Source organism: Phasianus colchicus, chromosome 4, assembly GCF_987193195.1.
Source record: "Phasianus colchicus chromosome 4, bPhaCol1.hap1.1, whole genome shotgun sequence".
NCBI classification, from domain to species: domain Eukaryota; kingdom Metazoa; phylum Chordata; class Aves; order Galliformes; family Phasianidae; genus Phasianus; species Phasianus colchicus.
The window spans coordinates 50,773,411-50,796,349 of NC_143439.1; the positions used below are offsets into that span (position 1 = coordinate 50,773,411).

At 39.4% G+C, this 22,939-nt stretch overlaps 2 protein-coding genes across 5 annotated transcripts in view; one reads left to right on the plus strand and one right to left on the minus strand.

Annotated features, from left to right (window-relative positions):
• RFC1 (replication factor C subunit 1) overlaps positions 1-13,363 on the plus strand; it is a 31,885-nt gene extending 18,522 nt beyond the window's left edge. For both annotated transcript variants that reach the window (XM_090139553.1, XM_031588485.2), the window contains exons 10-25: positions 1,261-1,368; positions 1,908-2,087; positions 2,373-2,477; positions 3,600-3,996; positions 4,777-4,886; positions 6,617-6,731; positions 7,222-7,310; positions 8,164-8,301; positions 8,735-8,830; positions 8,936-9,034; positions 9,501-9,655; positions 9,771-9,888; positions 10,668-10,813; positions 11,229-11,442; positions 12,193-12,384; positions 12,877-13,363. In XM_090139553.1, the coding sequence (XP_089995679.1) occupies positions 1,261-1,368; positions 1,908-2,087; positions 2,373-2,477; positions 3,600-3,996; positions 4,777-4,886; positions 6,617-6,731; positions 7,222-7,310; positions 8,164-8,301; positions 8,735-8,830; positions 8,936-9,034; positions 9,501-9,655; positions 9,771-9,888; positions 10,668-10,813; positions 11,229-11,442; positions 12,193-12,384; positions 12,877-12,972 (2,358 nt within the window). In that variant the 3' untranslated portion in view covers positions 12,973-13,363. The remainder of the gene's footprint in view (positions 1-1,260; positions 1,369-1,907; positions 2,088-2,372; positions 2,478-3,599; positions 3,997-4,776; positions 4,887-6,616; positions 6,732-7,221; positions 7,311-8,163; positions 8,302-8,734; positions 8,831-8,935; positions 9,035-9,500; positions 9,656-9,770; positions 9,889-10,667; positions 10,814-11,228; positions 11,443-12,192; positions 12,385-12,876) is intronic.
• WDR19 (WD repeat domain 19) overlaps positions 12,378-22,939 on the minus strand; it is a 39,327-nt gene continuing 28,765 nt past the window's right edge. For all 3 annotated transcript variants that reach the window (XM_031588480.2, XM_090139550.1, XM_090139551.1), the window contains 8 exons: positions 19,623-19,719; positions 17,585-17,709; positions 16,877-16,958; positions 15,982-16,132; positions 15,740-15,863; positions 14,464-14,540; positions 13,905-14,025; positions 12,378-12,900 (listed from right to left, as the gene is read on the minus strand). In XM_031588480.2, coding sequence (XP_031444340.2) covers positions 13,911-14,025; positions 14,464-14,540; positions 15,740-15,863; positions 15,982-16,132; positions 16,877-16,958; positions 17,585-17,709; positions 19,623-19,719 — 771 coding nt within the window. In that variant the 3' untranslated portion in view covers positions 12,378-12,900; positions 13,905-13,910. The remainder of the gene's footprint in view (positions 12,901-13,904; positions 14,026-14,463; positions 14,541-15,739; positions 15,864-15,981; positions 16,133-16,876; positions 16,959-17,584; positions 17,710-19,622; positions 19,720-22,939) is intronic.

The window sequence follows — 22,939 nt, forward strand, 5'->3', positions numbered from 1 at the left end:
AGTTCCTAGCAATTCTAGAAATGTATGTGATAAATTAGCTGGAAAAATACAGATTAAGTGCATCAAGGAATTGAGCATTCTTTAATGCATATGAAGATGTGCACAAATGCTGAAAAATCAGTGAAGTGCTTTTTTGTCATTTAACTTCCTGAAAACCTGTGTAATGCAGAGTTTTTGACAGCAAATGAAATTGTTTGTGAGTGTAGATCACTTTGTGAATGCTATACTTTTAAAGACCCATCACTTATTTTCTTCTCCCCTCCCTCTGAAATTTTGTTTCTGAAATATTTCTTTTTGTTAAAATGTTACATAGGAATGGAGTTCAGTGTTCTCTTAACTGTTTGATTCAGTAACAAGTTATTGAACATATTCCAGCAGTTGTTGGCAACTTCAAAATGTACTTTTTAATCATAAAATAAAAACATCTTTTTTTTTGGCATTTAAATAACAGTTGCAACTGGGAGAGGAAAGCCTGTAGCATTTTGATAGGGCGAGAGGTAATGGCCACAAGTTGCAATGGAGGCGGCTCAGGTTGGATGCTAGGAAAAGTTTCCTCTTCAGAAGAGTGGTGATGCATTGGCACAGACTGCTCAGGGAAATGGTGGAGTTGCCATCCCTGGAGACATTCCAGAACCCATATAGATGTGGCACTGAGGGACATGGTTAGTGGGTACGCTGGTGATGGGCTGATGACTTGATGATTTTGAGGTCTCCTCCAACCTTGATAATTTCATGATTTTTTTTTTTTTATTATTACCTGAATTTATTTTTAAAAATTTAAAAGCTTACATGACTTATCTACTTCTAGCATTTCTACTTCTTACTATAGCATGCTATAGCATGTCAGTAACTGATCATCATTCTGGAATCAAATTGGATGTGAATTTAAAGTAATGACTTCCTCAGTAAAATGAACACATATATGCTGAATACAGATAAAGATATAAAAACTGAGAATAAATATTGGGTACAATTCTTTAAATAAAACAAAGTATAACTGGAAAAAAACACCATAAGCACCACTCTCACTTTCCCCATCCCAGAGAAAAAAACCTCACAACCTCCTGTTCCAAACAGCAACAAAAAATCCCACGGGCTTTGGTGTTACTTTTTAATAGATAAAAACAGACACTTAATTTTCCTTTATCTTTGTTGCATAAAAATTATTTACACTGTGGTCCTTGAGTTTTTCATTGCATTTTATGTATTTAATAAATGTATTTTTATATGTACCAAGTATTTATTTTTCTTTTGCCCAAGTCTATAAGTCCTGAGGACTCTGAAAAGAGACGAAGCAACTATCAAGCCTACCGAAGCTTCCTCAACCGCGAGGGTCCGAAAGCTCTGGGTTCCAAAGAGATACCTCAAGTGAGCTGGGCTACAGTAGAATTTCTGTATTTAGAAGTGGTGTGCATCATAGGCTTCTAGTTATAAGTGATCTAGCAAGCATCAACTACACTATTTGAGTTTTTTTTTAATGGGGGGGGCGGGGGGGGGGGAAGCTAAATTGGAAGTGATTGAATGCAAGAAAATATACTGAGAAATGAAATTCCTTATCTGGCTTATGAAGCCATGCTGATGTAAAATAGTTACTGGTCTTAATGTTTGAAGGTTGCTGTCACTCCTTTGACTGACATTGCTGAGCTTGAAACAGAAAGTGTTAGGAATGTGATAGGGTCAGGTAAGCAATGTGTGAAGTATTGTTGAGAACTGTTCCTTCTAATAGTTTCTGAACTTCTACACCTGTTATCTATAGCTAGGTAGATTAGGTTAATTTTTAAAATTTCATAGAGCACTTGACATGGTAAAGATTTAAAAAAACAAAAACCACAACAATTCATGGTTGAAGGAAGGAGTATTTGTAGAACTGCATCATTGAATGGTATTTTCCATGTTATGGTTGTCAGGGAGCTGAAAACTGCTTGGAAGGCCTGACGTTCGTAATTACAGGAGTTCTGGAGTCCATTGAAAGAGATGAGGCCAAGTCTCTGATTGAACGTTACGGAGGAAAAGTAACTGGCAATGTCAGCAAGAAGACAAACTATCTGGTTATGGGACGAGACTGCGGACAGTCTAAGTGTGAAAAGGTGAGCATTGTGCCTGAGGGCAGTGGAAGCCAAAATAAATAATTTACTTGAGTTGACGTTTTTCGTATATCCTCTGAAAAGGAGCATTACAAATGTGTGTTATAAAGGAAAAGTTACTCAGCATAGGATTTCACTTTATTTTTATTTATGCACGTGTATATTAAGAACAACAGCCTTCTGTTGCTTTTATTTTGTGTTCATAAACGTAGCCTTTGCTGAAAGGATTTTGAAGTGAATTATGTAACTCTCATCTACTATACTCTTAATTCTTATTTTTGCCCCCAGGCATCAGCTTTAGGGACAAAAATTATTGATGAGGATGGGCTATTTGATCTTGTTCGAACTATGCCAGGCAAGAAGTCCAAGTATGAGCTGGCAGCTGAAACAGAGGTTGGTTGGTTGGTTTTTGTTTTTTTTTTTGAATCGCAGGGTGCTTTGATCTTTTGTTCTCTTAACAGTAGCCTTATTTGTGATTGTGAGCTTAACTTCATAGGTTGAAAGTATTGAAACTGAAAAATTATACTCGTGTTTTAAAAATTCTACTTTGGACTGATAAGGTTTATTATAACCTTTTATACTCTGACATTGTTTTTCATGTTTAGGTATTTCAGGTAGCTGTCTGAGGGATTGTTGTATCTTCTTCGATGGCTTCAGTCTTTAGCATTCTTTGTTTGATTTTTATACGGTACCCAGAGACTGTACTGGTGCATGTTAGAGCTATAAGTAACCATGTGTTTAGATAACAGGCTTTACTGAAACAAACAAACAAAACCCACTAAAACCATACTAAAGATCTTATATACAATTAAATCTAGCCTGTAGTGGCTGATAAAATGTTGTTTTAAAAAAAAAGAAGTGTTATGTTTGGCATAGATATTGCACTGTTATTTCTGATGTGGCTAGACATGAATTGTCATATGTAAATATACTGTTGCTGTCATCCCAAGAAGCAGCTCTGAGGTTGTACTGATTGCTTTCTCTCCCTTTTTGTTTGTTTTGGGTTAAATACCTTCTCTGCTTTCTTAAATGACAGCCGCTGCAGTTCTTATAAGTGTGTACTTAAGAGGAGTGCTTCACTTTCTTAAAAAAAATGTGTTTTCTGGAAGTGTTCCTAGTGTTAAATTTTTTTTAGTGTTGAAACTTGGAATTGTTGTTTAAGATCTGCACTTCTGCTTTGTACGTGTCTGATGGATGGCCTGTTCTCTACAGCCTGACAGTCATTGGTTTCAAAAAGATTTCTTTTCATAATACATCACAGTCATTGAGGAAGGAGAGTGCTGGAACTTGAGCTACTCCAGGACTGACCAGAACACTTCTGCGTAGTGGGTTCTGCTACACAACCTGGTGGCATTGTTTAATAGTGGTCTGTTTTTCAGAGAATGTTTTTTGATTTACTCTGGGATGTTTATCAGTATGCAAGCTCTGTGACTTTCTTAGGCATGCCTCTGCATATGTTCAAACACAATATGTTAGTTAATTTTTTTTTAAAATTTTTTGTTCAATTTTCCTAAGGCAAAGAAGGCAGAGTCAAGACATAAGAAGACACCACAGAAAACCGAGTCTGGCAAAAGGAATTTTAGTCCTCTCAAAAGGGAAGCTGATAGGAAGAAAAGTAATTGTACACCTGAAAAGGGAGGTACCTTCAAATCTGTCAAGAAAGAAGCTACTGCCATTCGAAAGCTTAAGGACTTTGAACATCAAACTGTGGAGAAGAAAGAAGCCCCCAAACCTAAGGGGACCTTGGTTTCTGAGAGCAGTGAAAATAAAACAGAGACATTACTGTGGGTAGATAAATACAAGCCTGCATCTCTTAAGGCGATAATTGGACAGCAGGGTGAGCAAAGCTGTGCCAATAAACTCCTCCGATGGCTCCGAAGCTGGCACAAGAATACCTCAGAAGATGGACAAGGTGATGAGCATGGTTAACTTCTCTCTGTTCTTCCGTGCCAGTTGCACTGCTTGGTACCATATGCTGGTGGGGGTCCTCTGTGATGGGAGAGCAACTCTACACAGTAGGAATGACTCTAAATTCAGATGCAGGTTTTTAGAAACAGTTGAGCCTGAGTGTTTTGTTGAAGCAGTTGCTCACTTACCCCCTACTTCTGTCTGAAGATACTGTGTGGTATTTTCTTAAATGTGACTGTTTTCCAAAGCAGTTGAATAGAATCTTGCAGTAGTATCTATATAAATAGCATCCAGACTATTCAGTTCTTTTTCACCCAGAGAAATAGTCATCACTGCTAACCTGTCTGTACACATGGGGGAAATGTGGGCTAGCAATATGTCTAGAGGGCTGGCTTCATGCATAAGAAATGAGATGAATGGTTAAGGTTCTCTGACAAGTAGCCACTGTCATGTGCAGTGAGTAACCCTACAGCCATTCTTTCGTGAGAAAGTAGTATTTAAGCTTCACTGCAGCTGTCACAGGTAGTTGGTTTCTTCTGTAGTGTTGTTTCTTGTGATATTGCTGTTGGAAAATTACTGAAATAGTTATATTGCGTTAATATTTCAGTTTAGAATCTTATCAGTTTAAACTGCTTTTGCCTATATGCTTAGGATGCATGTGTATTTTATTTTTTGATATTCATATCAAGCCGTAAATGTGAAACTCCTGTAATAGTCAATATCTTTAAAGGTTTATGTAAAATGTGCAGTTTATATATGTAAAACATAGAATCTTCTTTTATAGCAAAGACCAACAAACCTGGAGGCAAAGATGATGGTGCTAGTTTTAAAGCAGCATTGCTCTCTGGTCCACCTGGAGTTGGTAAAACTACCACAGCTTCTTTAGTTTGTAAGGTGAGTCCTTGTTAATTATTAGTTTTCAAATTTAAAAATTGGTTCCCAAGACTGATCCTCTATATAGATGTGTGCAGATGATTATTGCCTGAACTACCAAGTTCTGCCCCTAGCCTAGTTCTACGTAGTCAGAACAGACTTAGAGGTGGCCCAAAGGAGGGCCATGAAGATGGTCAGATGCTGGAGCACCTCTTCCACAAAGAGAGGCTGAGGAATGTGGGCACGTTTAGCCTGGAAGAAGTCTCTGTGGAGTCCTCAGTGCCCTTGAAGGAGGGGACCTACAGGGATGCTGGAGAGGGTCTCTTTCAGGGAGTGCGGTGATAGCACTAGAGGTAATAGCTGTAAATGAAAGATTTGGTTTGGATATTAGGGAGAACTTTTTTCTCAGAGGGTGGTGAGGCACTAGAATTCTGGCAAGCTTTTTGAAAGTGCCTTTGGCAAACTTGTGATTTTTTTTTTTTTTTTTTTAAACTAACAGAGATACCTTTCCCAGACTTGACCCTCTCTTTAGGATGAGAGAAATTGACAGAACTGGGTGTCCATTTCAAAATCTGAATTTAGAAATTAGTCTTTGCAAACTCAATACAACACTGTGTTCCACTGTTTCATGGCAGTCAGCTGGGGACTCTGTATGGTAGAAATGCCTTTAAAGTTAAGTTATTAATAGTGATACTGTAGTGAGTTACAGATTATTTTGTTCTTAAGAACAAATCTCTCTCTGAAGAATTCTTAGAAAGATACTGCTAGCTTGCAAGGGTTGGGAAAAATTAGCAGCTATCTGGTGTTTTGTACTGGGAAATAAGGCTCACCTACTCTCCACAATTGTTAAAAATAACTTCAGCCTTTTCATTCTTCCATCACTCCCCCAAATTTCCAGAGGCCATAGAGGTTTGTGCCAACCCAAGGGTCAATGACCCAGCGCTGGTTTCCCTGGCTGTTGCTGCACCTGGAGCTGAGTGTGCTGACTTGGTGCTGATTTCTGCAAGAAGCCTTTCTGCTTCTAGTTTTTCCACCTAGCTCACACACGGCTACTGTAGGTCTCTTTGCAGAGTGCTTAGCTCTGCTCCTCAAAACTAACAAAACTGGGTTACCCAAGCTACAGGAATAAAGCTGTGTGCAGTATCCTGCTGCAACTCTATGCCTGTGCTGGCAGAGTTTGCTGATAAAGGAGCAGCTGGTTTATGTTCCTTCAGGGACTGCAGGCAGATGAGCCCTGCTGTGAAGCAGTGCAGCTGTGGAGGGAGTCATGTATTTTCTAGCTGCTAAATACTTAAAAGCTTTTCTTTCCATCAGCTTTCTGTGGGATGTGGTACATTTCTTTCCCTGATTCTGTGCATGAGATTTGGATACGCATCTGGAAATACTATAGAGTTTAGCCAGCCTTGGCTCATAGTTCTGTTTCTGTCCCTTGGGACAGTTCAGTTTTATCTTTCACAGCGAAATCTGTGCCTTTTTTTTTTTTTTTTTTGAGGGGATGAGAGTGGGGTGAGAGGTGGAACAGTTTTCTTTCTGGCATGTCTATTCCATGCTTGGTTATAAGTATTTCTGGAGTGTGAGAATATAGAGGATGAAGGGAGAGAGGAATCAAAGCCACAGATTAGATTTGGAAATAATGTTGGAAAAGCTTTCTTTTTGAATTCTGAAAATACTGTTTCAAATTGAGTGTGCTGATGTTCTTCACCAGTCTGTGTGGTCTCACTTTTTCTGTGTGGTTTGTATGTTTGGACTAGGAGCTGGGGTACAGCTATGTGGAACTGAATGCCAGTGACACTCGAAGTAAGAACAGTCTAAAGGAAGTAGTTGCTGAATCACTGAACAACACCAGCATCAAAGACTTCTGTTCTGGTATGTCTGTTGTTTGAAGGTGGGCTTGGCTATAGAGCAGTTACAGGAGGGACAGAGCTTCCTTACTGCACAGTCATGTTAGGAATTGGATGTGCTCATCAGGTGGAAGTGATCAGGCTCAAATAAGAATAGCTTGATTTAGTAAGCTGTGCTAATTCATCCTCAACATAGGATTAAATCCTGTTATTAAGAGGATAAACTGTTAATCAGCACAAACTGCTGAAGGACTCTGCAGTTGTTCTTCTGTTGCCTAGCACTCAATTCTTGAACAGTGACAGGAGCTACAGACGGCCCTATTCTGTGAACATAAACTCCACATCGGCACACTGGTAGAGCTAGGGCAAAAGGTTCATCGCTGCTTCAGCTGTATATGTTGGGCTTTCATAATGTGTAAAACATTGGGTAAAACTCTGAGCAAGACCCTATTTTATTCCCCTAGGAATAAAATATTGTATTGCAATCTCATTTTCTTGTCCATATTCATTTTCAGGCACATCCTCATCAGTTAGCGGGAAACATGTATTGATCATGGATGAAGTGGATGGTATGGCAGGCAATGAAGACAGAGGAGGGATTCAGGTGAAACTACTACAGTTATTAGCTGATGCCATTGCAGAGTGCATGCCATATTTCAGGCCTGTCTGTTGTCCTCAGCCAGGGGTCGCAGTCCCTCCAGAGTATGGTTCACTGACCTGTTTTAGTAATGTATCTTTGTGTGAGAATTATGCAGTGATAAAAACGGAAAAAAGACAGTTTTAAAAAAACAAAACAAAACCACCAACCTCTGCAAAACAGACTTTTTAGCTCAGGTGTGTGCACCATAGATGTTTATTCTTGGACAGGTGAATTTCTTGCAGGTTCTCTGCAGCTGATGTCTACCTGCAGTGGAAGGTTTGTAATCCAGCTTGGGACAGTTACCTTCTTCAGTAGACAATGGTCAGTGCAGTACTTTGATAAAGAGCATAGATACCATTAGCTCAGATACAGGTGTTTACCTTGCATGATCTGAAATTGAATTGAATTTCACCTCTGTTAGAACAGCCAAAGATTGCTACGCTAACTTAAGCTGAATGTGCAGGGCTGAGTTATTTGAGCAGGGAACAGTTGATCTTTTTACTTCTGCTTCCTCATCCCTTGTGGCAGGGAATAGTTGAAGATAGGTGCTCCCTCTGGGCACAGTCTGGGTCAAACTGGTCTTTGGCTAGACGTCAGTACGATTGGAGCTCAAGAGAATAACAAGCAGAAAAAGTGGGGAAAAAGGGGGCAACCTTTTCACTATGGAAATACAGTTACAGCAAGGAGCTGGTTTATTGACTTCAATCTTAAAAAGATTAGATTTAAGGCAGGGACTAATGCTGCTTGATATGACATTTTAAGCATTCTCATCTTCTGAGGTACTTGATGCAATTGTTATAATGTGTTTAAATTGCAGGAACTGATTGGTTTGATTAGACACACAAAGATACCCATCATCTGTATGTGTAACGATCGAAACCATCCAAAAATTCGTTCCTTGGTCCACTATTGCTTTGATCTTCGTTTTCAGAGACCTCGCCTAGAACAGATTAAGGTACAGATGGCTGCATGGCTTGCACTGAATTACCAGCAGCAATCTTATCTCCATGTGGCACAGTTCATACAGAACTGAAAAACACCGCTTGAAACTCAGCAGGTCACCTCACTGAGTTGCTCTGCTTTCCCAGATGGGGTTGTCTGGCTTTATGGGAGGGAAGACTCAAGTATCTCAAAGCCATTCAGATATAGATGTCCATCTTAAACACATCCAAGGATTTTTTTTTTTAAATGATCTCATTTTTTTTCATACCAGTGTCAAGGACTGACTTGAACTTGTATGTTCGTAAAGAAAACAGTTTAAATTATACTTAATTAAAAAAACAAACAAACAAACAAACAAAAAACAACCCAGCACATGGATAATGTGCTCTGTAAGGGAAAGAATTAATAAGAAATCTGTCAGTTTCTCAGAACTGTTTGTGTTACAGGGTGCCATGATGTCTATTGCATTTAAAGAAGGTTTGAAAATTCCACCACCTGCTATGAATGAGATAATCCTGGCAGCAAATCAAGACATCAGACAGGTCAGTGCCATTTCAGCATTAGCAAGAATTTAGATATAGAGATTAGGCTTTTTTTTTTCTTCTGAAGTGTTTTTATGCTACCACCTTGTCACTTGCATTTTCTAGGTTTTACATAATCTCAATATGTGGTGTGCAAAAGAGAAATCATTGACTTATGATGAGGCCAAAACAGACGCCAGCAGAGCCAAAAAGGATATTAAACTGGTATGTGTAAAATACTGGACTGATTGGTATTGTGATATTTCAGTGCAATTACTGGGTGTGTAAGTATCTTCTGAAGTAAAGCACTGATAGCCTAGATGTGCAAGGCGCTGTCAAATGTTTTGAGTATGTGTCAGTCTTGCCACAAGTAATGGGTCAGCAGTTAATCCAGCACTGACTTCCATATTTTGACATGCTGTCTTCTAAGATGCATACTTCATCTCATACTTCTCATTTTGATTGCTGTCTTTAGGAGAAAATTCTTTTAATCTTAGAACTCAGTTCTCAAAACTGGCAAAGCACTATTTATTGAAAAGGCACCTTTAAAAGGACAATGCTGGACGCTGAGCTTGTGCCGATGAGTCCAGATACTGCTGTGTACAGTCACTATAGTAATTCTCTTGACAGTGTGCTGAGTGTTAGTTTGTTTGCCTTGCAACTCACTTCTTGAAATACCTTTATCATTTAGGGCCCTTTTGATGTTGTCCGGAAGGTTTTTGCTGCTGGAGAGGAGGCTTCTCGTATGTCTCTTATAGACAAATCAGATCTCTTCTTCCATGACTATTCCCTAGCACCTCTCTTTGTCCAAGAGAACTATGTGCATGTGAAACCTGCTGCTGCTGGGTGAGTTATTGCATACCCTGAATTCATGTACAATTTCACAAAGAGTAAAATTTAAATTAAAACCTTTCTGTATATGTTTTGCTTTGTAATAAAATCAATTTTTCTTTTCCTCCAGAGGAGATCTGAAGAAACACTTGATGCTCTTGAGCAGAGCTGCTGATAGTATATGTGATGGTGATCTGGTGGACAAACAGATTCGTACCAAGCAAAACTGGAACCTTCTACCGACACAGGTGAGCACTCAACACTCATTTTGTGTGCTTTATGTATGGGGTGCAGTGTATAAGACTCAAACCTCAAAATGTCAGTGTAATTTGATGACCTACTATAGTTTATGCTTTAAGTAGTATGCTTCTGTTCTGCTGGGGAGTAGAGCAGCTTCCTATAAATCACAGGGATGACCTCATGTTGTATCATGAAACAGTCTTCTGAAACACTGGAAAAAACTTAAACCTTCTTTATAAACTTAGAAACATATAAACTTATGTCAGTACTCCTGTATGCCACAAGGCTACTGGGTTGGGTTTTTTTGTGCGTAAAGGACCACCACTGGCATCAGAGAATGTATTGTACCACAAGTTGGAAGGGACCTCTGTCTGAGGTTAGATAGTTTCATAATTAAATCTTTTAGCAGCTGTGTTCTTGTGAAGTGTTTGCTGTACCATGTCCATCTCCTGGAGATGATAGTGCTTGTTTGTGTGAAATCAGCTATCTGTATGACTGTACTCTAAACTAGAGAAACGAACCATTTAGAAAGAAAAAAGGTTTTTAAAAAGTCTTTTTACATCATGGTAACGAATAGGGTGGTACAAGAGATGAAGCTGTAATCTAAAAGGGATAAACAGAAACAAGCAGCCAAGATTGTCTTAAGGTGAACTGTTCGTAGTGTGGAGCTATTCTCTATTCATTTAGCTGCTTTCAGTGAAACAAGTGGAGTAGTATGGGTGGGTGTCAGTGAGATGAAATCCATTGTGTTCTAAGTAAGTTTTGTATGTGTCATTTTTTTTTTCAGGCTATTTATTCAAGTGTTCTTCCTGGGGAGCTGATGAGAGGTTACATGTCCCAGTTTCCTGTCTTTCCCAGCTGGCTGGGGAAATTTTCATCTACGGGCAAACATGAACGTATCATCCAAGAACTGGCAATGCACATGAGCCTGAGGTAGTACTGATAACTTGGTGAATATTAACAGAGACATCTCGTTCCATAGCTCATAACTTGCCAGTAACTCTGTGCTGTCCTTGATACAATCTTAGATGTATATTCTAGGAGTATCCTCATAGATTGTTGGTGATGTTTTTATATCGCTATTCTGGACAAGAGTCAGACTGAGGACACTCTTTTTTAAGTTGGGGTTGTGTATCCCCAAACACTTGGGTTTTTGAGTGCTGAATACCTTGCATAAGGTTTTCCCTAATCCAAGTGTGACAAAAGAAATGGTACAGCTCAGCTTGTGCTTAACTCGTAAGGCAGCTGAGCATCTGTTTGCTGAGAGACTAACTAGAGGTTATATTTAGAAAAGAGCTAAGAGCTATGTTGAGCTCTACGGATTGACTTCTCTTTCAATTTGACGAAGAACCCAGGCATGCAAGAGGACAGTAAATATGGAATATTTGTCTCATCTGCGTGATGCACTCATCCAGCCACTGAAAGCCTTTGGAGCAGATGGGGTACAAGATGCTATAGCATTCATGGACTCTTACTGCCTGATGAAAGAAGACATTGAAAACATAATGGAAATAAGCATGTGGGGAGGTAAACCCAGTCCTTTTTCAAAGCTGGATCCCAAGGTACAATTTACTAAATTTTTTTCTTCTCACAACTTTTGTAAGGAAATCTTACGGTGATAGTTATGGTATGGATATGCTGGTGAAGATGCAAATGCATCATCTTATGAACTGTAATTTAATTGAACATGAAAATCCATAGCAGTTCAGCTGTTGAGGCATCCTGTTAAGGGACGCAGCCTCAGTTGTTTTAGAGTTGAGCACAGGTGTCCAACCCTGTGTCTTGGGCTGCATCGAGTGAAGAGGCATTGCCTTGGCCACATTTAAAATACATAATGTAGGTAACATACATAAGTAACAATACTTATTTTACTTTAAAAAATATTTTTATTAAGACATTTAAGAAAAAAAAAAAGGGGGGGCAACAAAACCATAAAACCACAGGGATATTTGCTCTTTTTTTGTGAAACTAATGCATTCTCAGGGAGTTCTCAGTGCGTCCGTCAGATTTTGGATGAAATGTTACCCTTCCTTGTACTTCATCCTTGATGACAGTTGTTCACAAGTGATGTAGTGCCAAAAAGTGATGATTTGGAGTAAGGCATGATTTCATTAGTGAGGGATAGTTTTCTCTGGTAAGACTTTTAATAAGAAGTCCAGTAAAGAAAAGACTTAAAGTTGCAATTAGACATTCAACTCACTGTTCCGTTTGTAGATTTGCAGGTAAAGTACTTATCTCAACTGAAAATGAGATTGTAAATATAAAGTTATGTTAGTTATGCTGATGCTCAGTGTTTCCTTCCCTCCTAACAGGTCAAGGCAGCTTTTACACGTGCCTACAACAAAGAGGTGCACCTGACTCCATATTCCCTTCATTCTGTGAAGATGTCCAGACGGCAGTCAGGATCCATGGGGACCTCTGAACTGAATGAAGAACTGAATGTGGAAGAGATCCAATCTGATGAGGAGGAGCAAGATACTGTTGAAAGTGATGCAATGATCAAGGTGATTTATCTTCCTGTCTTACACTACCATATTAAACTTTTTTCTTTTTATGTTAACTTTCTGGGACTTGTAACATCAGAATCAAAAACCAAACAAAAACCAGAGTAGATTTTAAATGCATTATCTCTTAAGTTCTTGACTTTTAGTAGTGTTTAAAAAAACAGTTTATTTTCATTTGTTTTTTTTTGCTAGAATGTTGGACCACAGTGAGACATCTTTGTAACACATTAAATAATGCATATAACAAAAGTGTTGGTCATGTCAGACAGCAGCAGCAAACTTCCCTGCATCTATTGCTAAACCAGGGAACTGTGACAATGTTGTAGTGTCTGTATTCCATTGCACTTCAAAATGTGATTCCTGAAAGGGAAGGGAAGAGAGGTTCTTCCCCCGCTCCCTTTTTTTTTTTCTAGTTTTTAGTTCACCGCATTTGATTTACATTTTTTGCCAGGTTACTCTTGGAATTTTAAACTCTCTGTGCTCTCTTTGTAGCAAAAAAAGGTGAAGTCTTCCAAGCTGCCAAAAAGAGAGAAAAATGAAGAAACAACAAAAAAAGAAGGTAAAAGAAAAGAGAAAACAAGACATTAAACAGAATAATCTTGCTCTGGAGGTGGCTTTGTTTATCTAACTTCTGTCAGGAACATTTAACTGATCTGGTGATACAGAACCAGTGCATTGAAAATGCTCCTCTTATAGAGGTGTTGTAGCTCCTGTTCTCACACTGGGCAGTGCTGTACCAAACATGCTGTGTTACAAGCCATAACTACTCTTGTAGAACAAGCACCAGGGTGCATGAACATGATGCAAGTGTGATGTGTAGTTACCTGGTGTTTATGCAAGTCTTCACAGGACTGTTTTTATAATAAATCCTCTGTTATTATGTACTGAAATCTTGTAAATAGTAAATCCTAATCTGCATATTTGTACATGATAGCAATTAAGCAGTGTATAGAATTACAATAAAATGTATTTCACATGAGGTTTCTATTTTTGCTTAAGGGCACAGCATGCTCTGGTGGAGGTTCTGACTTTCCTGCATTTATCAGGCTTTTTTTTTAAATGATCCTATAGCCATAGAAAAGGAATGCAGAGAGGGATTTAGTTCCAAAATTTGTAGTGTTTAAATTTTATAGCTGCAATTAAAGCCAGAACAAAATACCAAAAAACTTAAGAACTGTTTAACACAAACTAAAGCAATGAAAGCTCAGAACTGATGTTGAATATGAGAACACAAGGGCTTCTCCCACTGCTGGCCTGCTTGGTGCAAATGAAGCAAAAAAAAAAAAAAAAAAAAGCAATACCCTCTGTGTACTTAAGGGCAAATGTTAAATCTGCACCTCAACAACCCGAGGGACTGAGATGCAGCCTTGTAAGTTAAAGTCTTGAACACTGAAGTGTCCTTGCTGGTAAACACTGCAACTGCCCTCTCAACTGAGCCCTGTTATCAAATTAAAAAACAAACTCTACAACCTCAGCAACTAAATCCACAAAGCCCTGCAAAAAGAGGCTCTTGTACATACCTGAACTTAGCTGTCCATGTCATCTTGTTTCAGGTACTGCGTGCAGTCATTTATTTTCTTAAGATGAACAGTGTTGATTCTTTCAGAACACATTGGGCATATGTTTTCAGTCTGTAACATGCTGTTTTAAAGGAAGAGGGACAACAGGTCAAAGGATGGTTGTAACACTATCAAACATTTGGGCCTGAGAGTAAGTCCTGTAATGTATACAATATAAGAGATGCAGGCTGGAGTAGCAGCTGTTTCTTGTTAGCAGGGGAAAAGGTGAGTTGTGTGTTAAGTTTTTTTTTAAACATTTGAGAGCTAGCCCCACCAGAAAGGCTGCTGCTGGCTGAGTGGGCATGAGGAAAAGGCAGCAGACCATGCCCAAAGCAGCTGGCACTGGACCATGAGGAGTTTCTAAGTGATGAGTGCTTTGTTAGTCTGCACCCATGCTAGGTGCAGATTCTTACTCCAGTGGCTGCCGTTGGGCTGGTTCACTTGAAAGGGATGCCTCAAAAGTACGTTAGATGGAATGAACACTGGAATCCTTCAGTAGAAGAAAAAAATCCCAACTTACATCTTGAATTCTGAATAGAGGGCCGGAAAGTCACAGTGTGGGCAGACAGTCCAGTCATCCCTTACCATGTGTCGACCCTGCACACAAGACAAAGCAGTCATTCAAGGGCAGGTGCTCCCCCTGCTACACCTGGCAGTTCAGCTTCTGTCTGTTACTGTGGAAAAAGTCTCAGCAGTGCAGTTCTAAAGATGTTAAGGAATGAAAAAACCCACATCATTACAGTGTTACTTTGCTTACTGTGTAAATACTGTGTCTAGAAAAAGAGCTCTAAATGATAAACAAGGTTTTCACTACTGTTTGTATTTATTTTTTTTTATCAATTTAAGAATGAAATTATCACTTTAAAATTACTGCCCCTGTAGATATATGGATAGAAAGAGGTGATTGTAAATTTACTGAGGTTTTTGCTTAAGGTTCAAAAAATGCCAGCAAAGCCATGTGAGTTGAAACCAGGGGCTCAGCTGTCTGTGAACATAGCAGGAGAGCTGAAACAGCTTTTTTTTTTTAATTTTAATTTCCTGGTGAAGTCTGATGCAGAAAATTCTTATGTACCATGGTCAACATCGTAAAGCCCAACAGTACCTTGAACTGTTTAACAATTTGTGCTCTAATACACGGTGCAGCAATGGTTTGTTTTGACGCTTTCAAAAGGTATGAGAAAAATGACAGCCCTGATGATGTTACTGTGATGTAAAGGAACCATAACCAAGAGACAGCTTAAATACATGAAACAGAAATGAACAGATATGTACACAGACTGTAGTATTCTGCTAAGCCAATGGAGTAAAATGGTTTAAAAAACTATTAATATTTTTTGTAAGGCTGATCCTTTAGTTTTAATATTAAAAGTAAAGTATATTAACTCTATAATTTGCTTCCTGCTTTAGTAAATCTGTACTTACGCTGTAATTCGAGTGTGATAAATTCCTTCAACCTAGTAGAAATGAAATGTTGGTGTACAGGAGCTAACTACAGTGTAAGGATTTTGAAATGACAGAGGTGAGATGCATGGCTCTCTCACAGGGACATGTACGCTGTCCCTTTTCAACAGACTGTAAAGAATCCAGAAACAAAAACAGGAGGGCTTCTCATTTGTGTCAGGATCACTAATACTGAAACCAGCACTGGCCCAGTACTTAACATGGGAAGCACTGATTTGCTAATAACTTGAAAAGAACAGCCAAGCCTTAGCTTGAATCTATTAGCAAAGTGCAGATGGAAAAAAAAAAAAAAAGCAGCCTTGTGTTCATTCTCACAGCATAGAAGAGGCACTCACCGTTGCGATGCAGTATGGCAAGTTGTTTTTACAGCTGGGACATAAGAGCTCACACTCTGGGAGCTGGAATGCACAGTAGGGACAGGCTGTTGTTGGCTCCTCTGCCTCAGTTTTGTCTGGGTGCCTAAGCAGTAAGATGCAAACACGAATAAAAACTCAAGCTCTTTGACCTTGAACACAGATCTTTCACAGTGCTTTTAATGCCTGGCAAACGTTTGGAAGTACAGTTGAACACTGCCTACCTGACCATTGCTTCGATTTTCTTTTTGTATTTAAGATCTATTTTATTTCGATTCTCAGGTCGCATCAGCACAGCAGCAAAAGTGAAGGCTGAGTTCTTCAATCCTGCTCTGTGACACTCAATTACTGTTGAAGTCAAAATGGGTACAATGTCTGCAACAAAATGAACCAATAGCAATAATTATTTACTAATATTACTGTTTAAACCTTAGCACTAATAGGACGTTGATGAAAGATGACAGGATTTTTCTATCACACAGCTGCACAAATCTGTGCAATCCCTGTAACCACACCCAAGAACCATGGGTTCACGTCTTCCTTCCTGGTACTCTGCAGCACAGCCTGGCACTGGGAGTGTTTTGATGATAACCATTTCTCCCAAATCTGGTCTATGCTGTTTAAAGTCTGCATTATTGCAACGTGTTGAGAGAGCACCCTGGCTATAAAAAGATAAAACACTAACTGGGATTACTACTGGCTGAGAATTAGCATAAAAGACAGACTGACCCATCTAACAGCCTGTGTATGCACAGGTGAGGAGAGGTACACTATCAGTACTGCAGCCATACATGACAGCAGTGTCAAGGAAAATTTCCCTCTACATGTTCCATGTACCAAAAAAGCAGCCTTTTCAAAAGAAGGCTACTTCAGCTTTGTGATAAAAACTCAAAAACCATCAGTTCATTGGATCGATTCTGAGACTTTATGCAGAGCTCAGGCTACTTAGCACTGCAGTTATGGTGCTTGAGGACACATCATTAACCTTGGTTGAGGAAGCCCTCCTGGAGGTTCTCTATTGAGGAACCACCCCGTGAAAGCACCCCAAGTACTTTTTAATAATGACTCCTGAACTGCCCTGCAGAGCACAGCCCATTCATTTATGCTGTCAGTACTCACGTGATGGGAACTTGCTGATATTGTTGGCTACACGTATAAGCATACGTGCTCCCTTTGTGTGGTCACCACGTTTCACGTGAGTCTGGAATATAACAAACACACCGAATTAACTGCAGCCTTCAGAGAGCAGAGAGCAGTTCCTGCTCTTGGTGCTGCACGCCCACAGCTTGTTAGTGAAACTGAGCACACATGTATTAAGCTCTAGAAGAACAACCAGAGACTAATGGGAGCTGTTCTCCTGAGGTCTCTCTAGTCTCCAGCCCACCACCAGCTACTGCCTCATGGCTGGCAGGCAGGGAGGGTGCAAGAAGGCCACAGGCTGAGTGGTTTCCTCCTGACTGGCCATGTGATGGCCACCAGAAATAGCTGGGGCTGCCCTGCCTAATTTCAATTAAAGAAAAGCAGTGATCTGCTTGTGACTAATAATAGTACTAGCAGTACACATACTTTTCAGTATGAATGCCATATGCATAGGAAGCCATACTTAGGTTTTAAATTATTCAGTATTTTAAAAAGAATAGTCTAACCAAAGAGGCAGAAGCACCAAACAGGTATGGATTCTCCTGAAGCTCACCGTTAGCTTGCACTTGGAGTCCACATGCAACCTCTGTGGCAATGCAGTTCATGAATACAGAGCACCCACACGTACACTTGAGTAAACCACAGACTGTGCAACGTGTATAAAAACTCAGCTTCTCGATTCCTTACCTTCACTAAAATATAGCTGTGTAGAATCATAAGGTTTGTAGCCATCTCAGAAGGAATTTTAATCTTCTGGGTCTTTAATTCTGAATACATACTGAAAAGAACGTCGTGTGCATTTCGGTAATTTCCTTAAAAACAAACAACACTGAACTGTAATTTTTTTTTTTTTTTTTGGTAACCTAATAACATGTAAGGAAGCCAAACATGAAGCTGTATTGATTCTTAGAGCAAAACTTCTGCGTGACAATTTCTTTGCAAAGTCATAAGTAGTTGCTTGTCTCAGGATCCCAACCGGTATCAGCCAGGGAATTAAATAAGAAAAAAAATACACTTGCAGAAGTCATCTGGAAAGTAGCAAAACATTTATGCGAATAACAACTTTGTATAATAAAACTTCAAAAATGGAAGATGCTGCATCTGAGAGACACTGCTTCCACAACAGAGCAGAGCAAAGATAATTTTAATTAAGAAAACTACTTTATCATTCGCTTTCGTAATTCCTTGCCTCTGCAACCAAGCAACCCCAGACCTTTCAGGGAGAGAACTTTTAAATGTGAATGTTAATTTGTGGCATTGCACTGCTTCCAGATCACTGACAAGGGGTGTCTGGAAACCACAGGAGCTCATTAACTTCTAAACAAAGTTAGATTCAGCATTAAAACGTGTTCAGTATGGTCAGACTGCTCTTAGCTAGCTGATCCTTCCTGTATTCTTTATTTGTCATTATTAAAGTATAACGAAGTCATATTCTTTGCTGTTGGAGGCGCTTAAGGAAAACTTCAGATTTAGTTATTTCACCAAGTATTGGTGAAGCTTCTCTCCATTTCCACAACGCAATTTGTTGTGTGTTGTTACTGCCATTGAATCAAGCTGCTGGAACTGTGTGGCACAGCATCATCAGTCTTAATATCATGTGAGTATTACATGAGAAACAATTTAAGGGAAAACTGTATAGGAAATGGCATACCCAAAGTGTGTACACTGAACAGTACAGACTGAAACAGAATTTTAAATGGACTGTTAAGGAAGTTTCACCAACCACATCGGTGAAAACTTCAAAATCAAACTTGCTGAAATTTCCTGAAGAAAGAGGGGAAAAACCCTTGACTGCCTCTGCAGAGGAAACAGTTGCTGCAGAACAGGTGATATTACTGAGAAAAATGAAGGGCTTCTTTTGACACAGTTTCTGAACACATCTGTGCAAGCAGTGAATATGAACTACAACATGGGACACGCCAACTTAGGTACACGTTTTCAGATTCAAAGAAGCTAAAGAATAATCAAACCTGTGAGCCTGTACGTTTCCTGCTTACATTATCAGCACTAATGCTTTATTTACTGCTGTGCTGCCCTGGCAGCAGACCAGGTTTGTCAGGGCCCCAGCCTCAGCCCATGGCTGTTTGTCCATTAATGTTAATTTCCATGGGCATTACTGTCCTGCAGTTCCTGAGGCTGCTGCTTTTCCTTTATGGATATTTTTCATAACGTATTTGTAATGAAAAGAAAGCAGTGTTTTGGTAGGGCTGTTGCCATGACAAAAGCAGCCAGCAGAGTAGACAGTTATTTTGCTTCTAGCCTTGTCCCTTCTTATTCCTTTTTTTCCTCTTTGTAACTTCAGGCAAAAGCAAGGCTCAAGCACGCAGGTATCTGATCCTTTGGCACAGCCCATCTCCTTCACACATCTACTGAAGTTTGAAACATGCAAAGACTGAAGGATCAGAATCCAAAGCTGGAAACTCTGTGTAGTTTAACTGCAACTCTAAGGTCTGTTATACAGAAAAGTAAAGTTTCAAGCAGTCTCCATCACTGAATACAAAGAATGCTGAAATTTTCCATCACTTTATTTATTTCCAAGCATTTAATACGCAATTATGAATCCCCATCTTTTCATAAAAGCTATTTCGAGTTCAAAACTGAATGAATATAATTAAAAGCTTCGTATTTACCAAAAGAGTAAGGCCTTATAGCAGAATCTGTGATACCTGCAGCACTGTGAGGCCACAGCATCACATATTTGTCCTATCAGAAAAACCTGACTTACCTGAACGCTGCTCTTCCCTGGCGATTATTATAGCAGTTCTGGCAGCTTCTCTGTATTGCTTCAGTGCCATGTACAAGCGGAACAGGTACTTGGCATCCTAATTAAGTCAGACAAAAGCAATTAATGCTGGTAAATGCCAAGCATGCCTTCCCTTCCTCCTCTCGCCCACCGCGTTCGCTGTGAGACCCCTGAGCTGAGAACCAACAGCTCAGGCTGGTGTTGCCTGTGGCGGCAGAAGAGGACTCCAAACCCTTGCTGAGGTCACTGTTACAGCTCCAGGTGAACACACAGCTTAGTGTGAGTGAGGGCCAGGGCAGTTAAAAGAAATGAAAATTAAGGGGACAATCGGCTAATGAAGTGTATAAGGTTTCTAATTTGCTGCACTATGTACTGTCAGTATGTTGTGGAATTCAAGAATGGGAGATGCAGAAAGGGTTCACCCAAGAAGTGACAATCCAACAGCTTAATTCAATGTGAAGAAAACTGGTGAAATAATTTTAAATCAAAACTTCAAAAAACAGGATGAAGAAACAATCAGCATTTCTGTTTTTTAAAAGGGACTTAGATTTCCCAAACACCAGTACAAAAAAAAAGGTCAACACAAGACTTGGACTTCTGTAAGTATTTTAAGAAAATTGACAAGAGACCAAAAGATTCTTATTTCTAAAAATGCAGTTGAAATACAACTCTGGATAGAAGGGCCTTACTTTCAAGGAAGAGGAACTGTTACATGAAAAAAAGATCTGGTTTAGGGGCACTATTTTATATCTCTTGCAGTGATTTCAAAAATGAGATAAAAAAAAAAGTGCAGTCTGTATGTTACGATCCTTGTCTTTGTTAATCAAGACCAACTTAATCTGAAATGTAGCACGTAATGGGATGCTCCCCAGTTAGAGAGAGGCAAGTCGGAAACAAAACACATCAGCAGCTTTAGAGACAGCTTAGTGAGAAAGAAAAGCAACAAACACAAAACCAAGTTGAACCAATTCTATGATATTATCAGTAAAGCCAAACACTTACAATGTGTATTTTATGTTTAAACTGTACACAAGTTCTTTAAAGATAATTACTTGGGCTGTACTCCAGAACATGGTGCAGCTTTTGCATACAAGTCTCAAACACATTGCAAAAAAAGAAAAAGGAATCAAGAAAGAAATTCAAGGGAAAATAAATATGAAAGGTATAAACACATTTCCCAGTAAAGAAATGACTGCAAAGATTAATTTCCTATCCAAGATGCAGGAAGCAAGACAGAAGGGAAGAAAAAAAATCACAGAAATAAAAGCAAGGAATACCAGTATGCAGAAAGAATAGGGGTGAGTCAAATTCTTCTCTTTAACTTCCCTTATGAGGCAAAACATGAAGTGAACAAAAATAATTAAGTAATGATGTAACAGAATTTTAAACAGTCAAAAGTTGGAAGGTTGTCAGAGCTGCAGTTTAACTGCATTGAAATGGTTGTCTGGATAAGAAACAAATGCAACCGCATGTATCGGTGGATATTATTTATCCTGAATTCCTTGAGTGGGGTCACAAGAAAATTACAATGCGTGGGCTATGGGGTGTCTTTCCCTGTTCCCAGCACCTCCTGGTGTGGGCACAGTGTGTCTACACTTGCCCTGCTGGGCTGCTCCTCTCCCTGTTCTCCTGCCTGGGACAGAGCAGCCGCCTCACGTGGGAGCTGCCACGTCCTTCACTGCATCTCAAAGAACAGATTTCAGTAACTCACATGGCAGCCATATGGAGAAGAAAATGCAAAAGTAGAAGGCAAGTAAAAGAAATGCTTTATGTTTTACTTTCTAACCTTTCACGCTAGACATTAAAAAGGCAATAAATAAAGAAAGGAATTTTCATTGTCAACACATTTCCTGAAATCTTCAGAATTCTAATAATTAATTTTCCAACTGGCCTTAATTTTAGATAGCTGTTATTTCAACTTAGTTTTGCTTTCTACAACGTTTGTGCCTAGAAAACATGCACAGACAGAACAGCAGAACTTTGCTACTTAATGCTTCCTGGAAAGTTCTAAAACACACACAACAAATTAAGAATCTCAGCATGCTGAAGTCAACAAATGCAAGAGTCAACATAATAACACATTACAAACTAGCTTATGAGACAACAGTGTAGCAAATGTATGCTTAACATAATATTTTTGATAATGTGGTGCTTCATTGAAGCCACATGACATTGGCTGAAAAAAGCACCCAGGCTGCTCTGAGCAATAACTGGGTTTGAAGATGAGTGCTGAAGGGATTAGCAAGTTTCTGCTGCTTGCCTACTTTAATTCACTCTTACACTCAGCTTTACAAGAACACTACCGCAGAAATGCCACTATTCTCTAAAACCCCCCTCTTGGTAATTTCAGAAGCAGCAACTCCATACCAGCAGAATAAGGATAAGGGAGAATTGATTTCTACATCTGTTTTTTAAACAAATAGTTACAATTTGATAAAGTAAAATGATGCTACTCACTGAGAGAGACTATGGCAGATTGGATTAAAGCATTTAGAAGAACAAGAAAGAGCTTTTAAACAAGGAAAAGAAAGCTCTACATTGAGTTTCAAAACAATGTTAAAGACAGTAATTATGGCATTCACACAAATGCTGAATATTTCCTACAATCTTCAGAACCATTTCACCATGCAGATCACAGCAGCTCACTTCCCTTACCCAGCCCTATGCACAACCAGTGGGCAGGCTGCTGCTAACAGGAAAAAGACAGGATGGGACAGGTTCTGCCCAACCACTTTACAGCATAAATACAAAATTACTTTTGCTTACACTGACTGCAGAATCACAGAAACACGGAACGGCCAGGGTTGGAAGAGACCTCAGGGATCATGAAGCTCCAACCCCTCTGCCACACGCAGGGCCACCAACCTCCACATTCAGTGCTAACCCAGGCTGCCCAGGGCCCCATCCAATCTGGCCCTGAACACCTCCAGGGATGGCATCCACAACCTCCCTGGGCAGCCTGTTCCAGCACCTCACCACTCTCTCTGTAAAGAATTTCCCCCTGACATCCAACCTAAATCTCCCCTCCCTCAACTTACAACCATTTCCCCTTGTCCTGCTGTTATCTACCTTTTCAAAGAGTTGACTCCCCTCCTGTTCATAGGCTCCCTTGGGATTTGTTGTACCATGTCTCTAATGGCTTCATTCTCTCTTGATCTCTTGCAATTGGATTCTATTTTGTTTCATTACTTTTTACTTCTCGTACAATTTTTTTTGTAGTTCAAACTTCAAATTACAGACGCATATTAAGAAGTGAATTAAAAAAACCATACATAATTGTTGTTTCCCAATTTCTAATT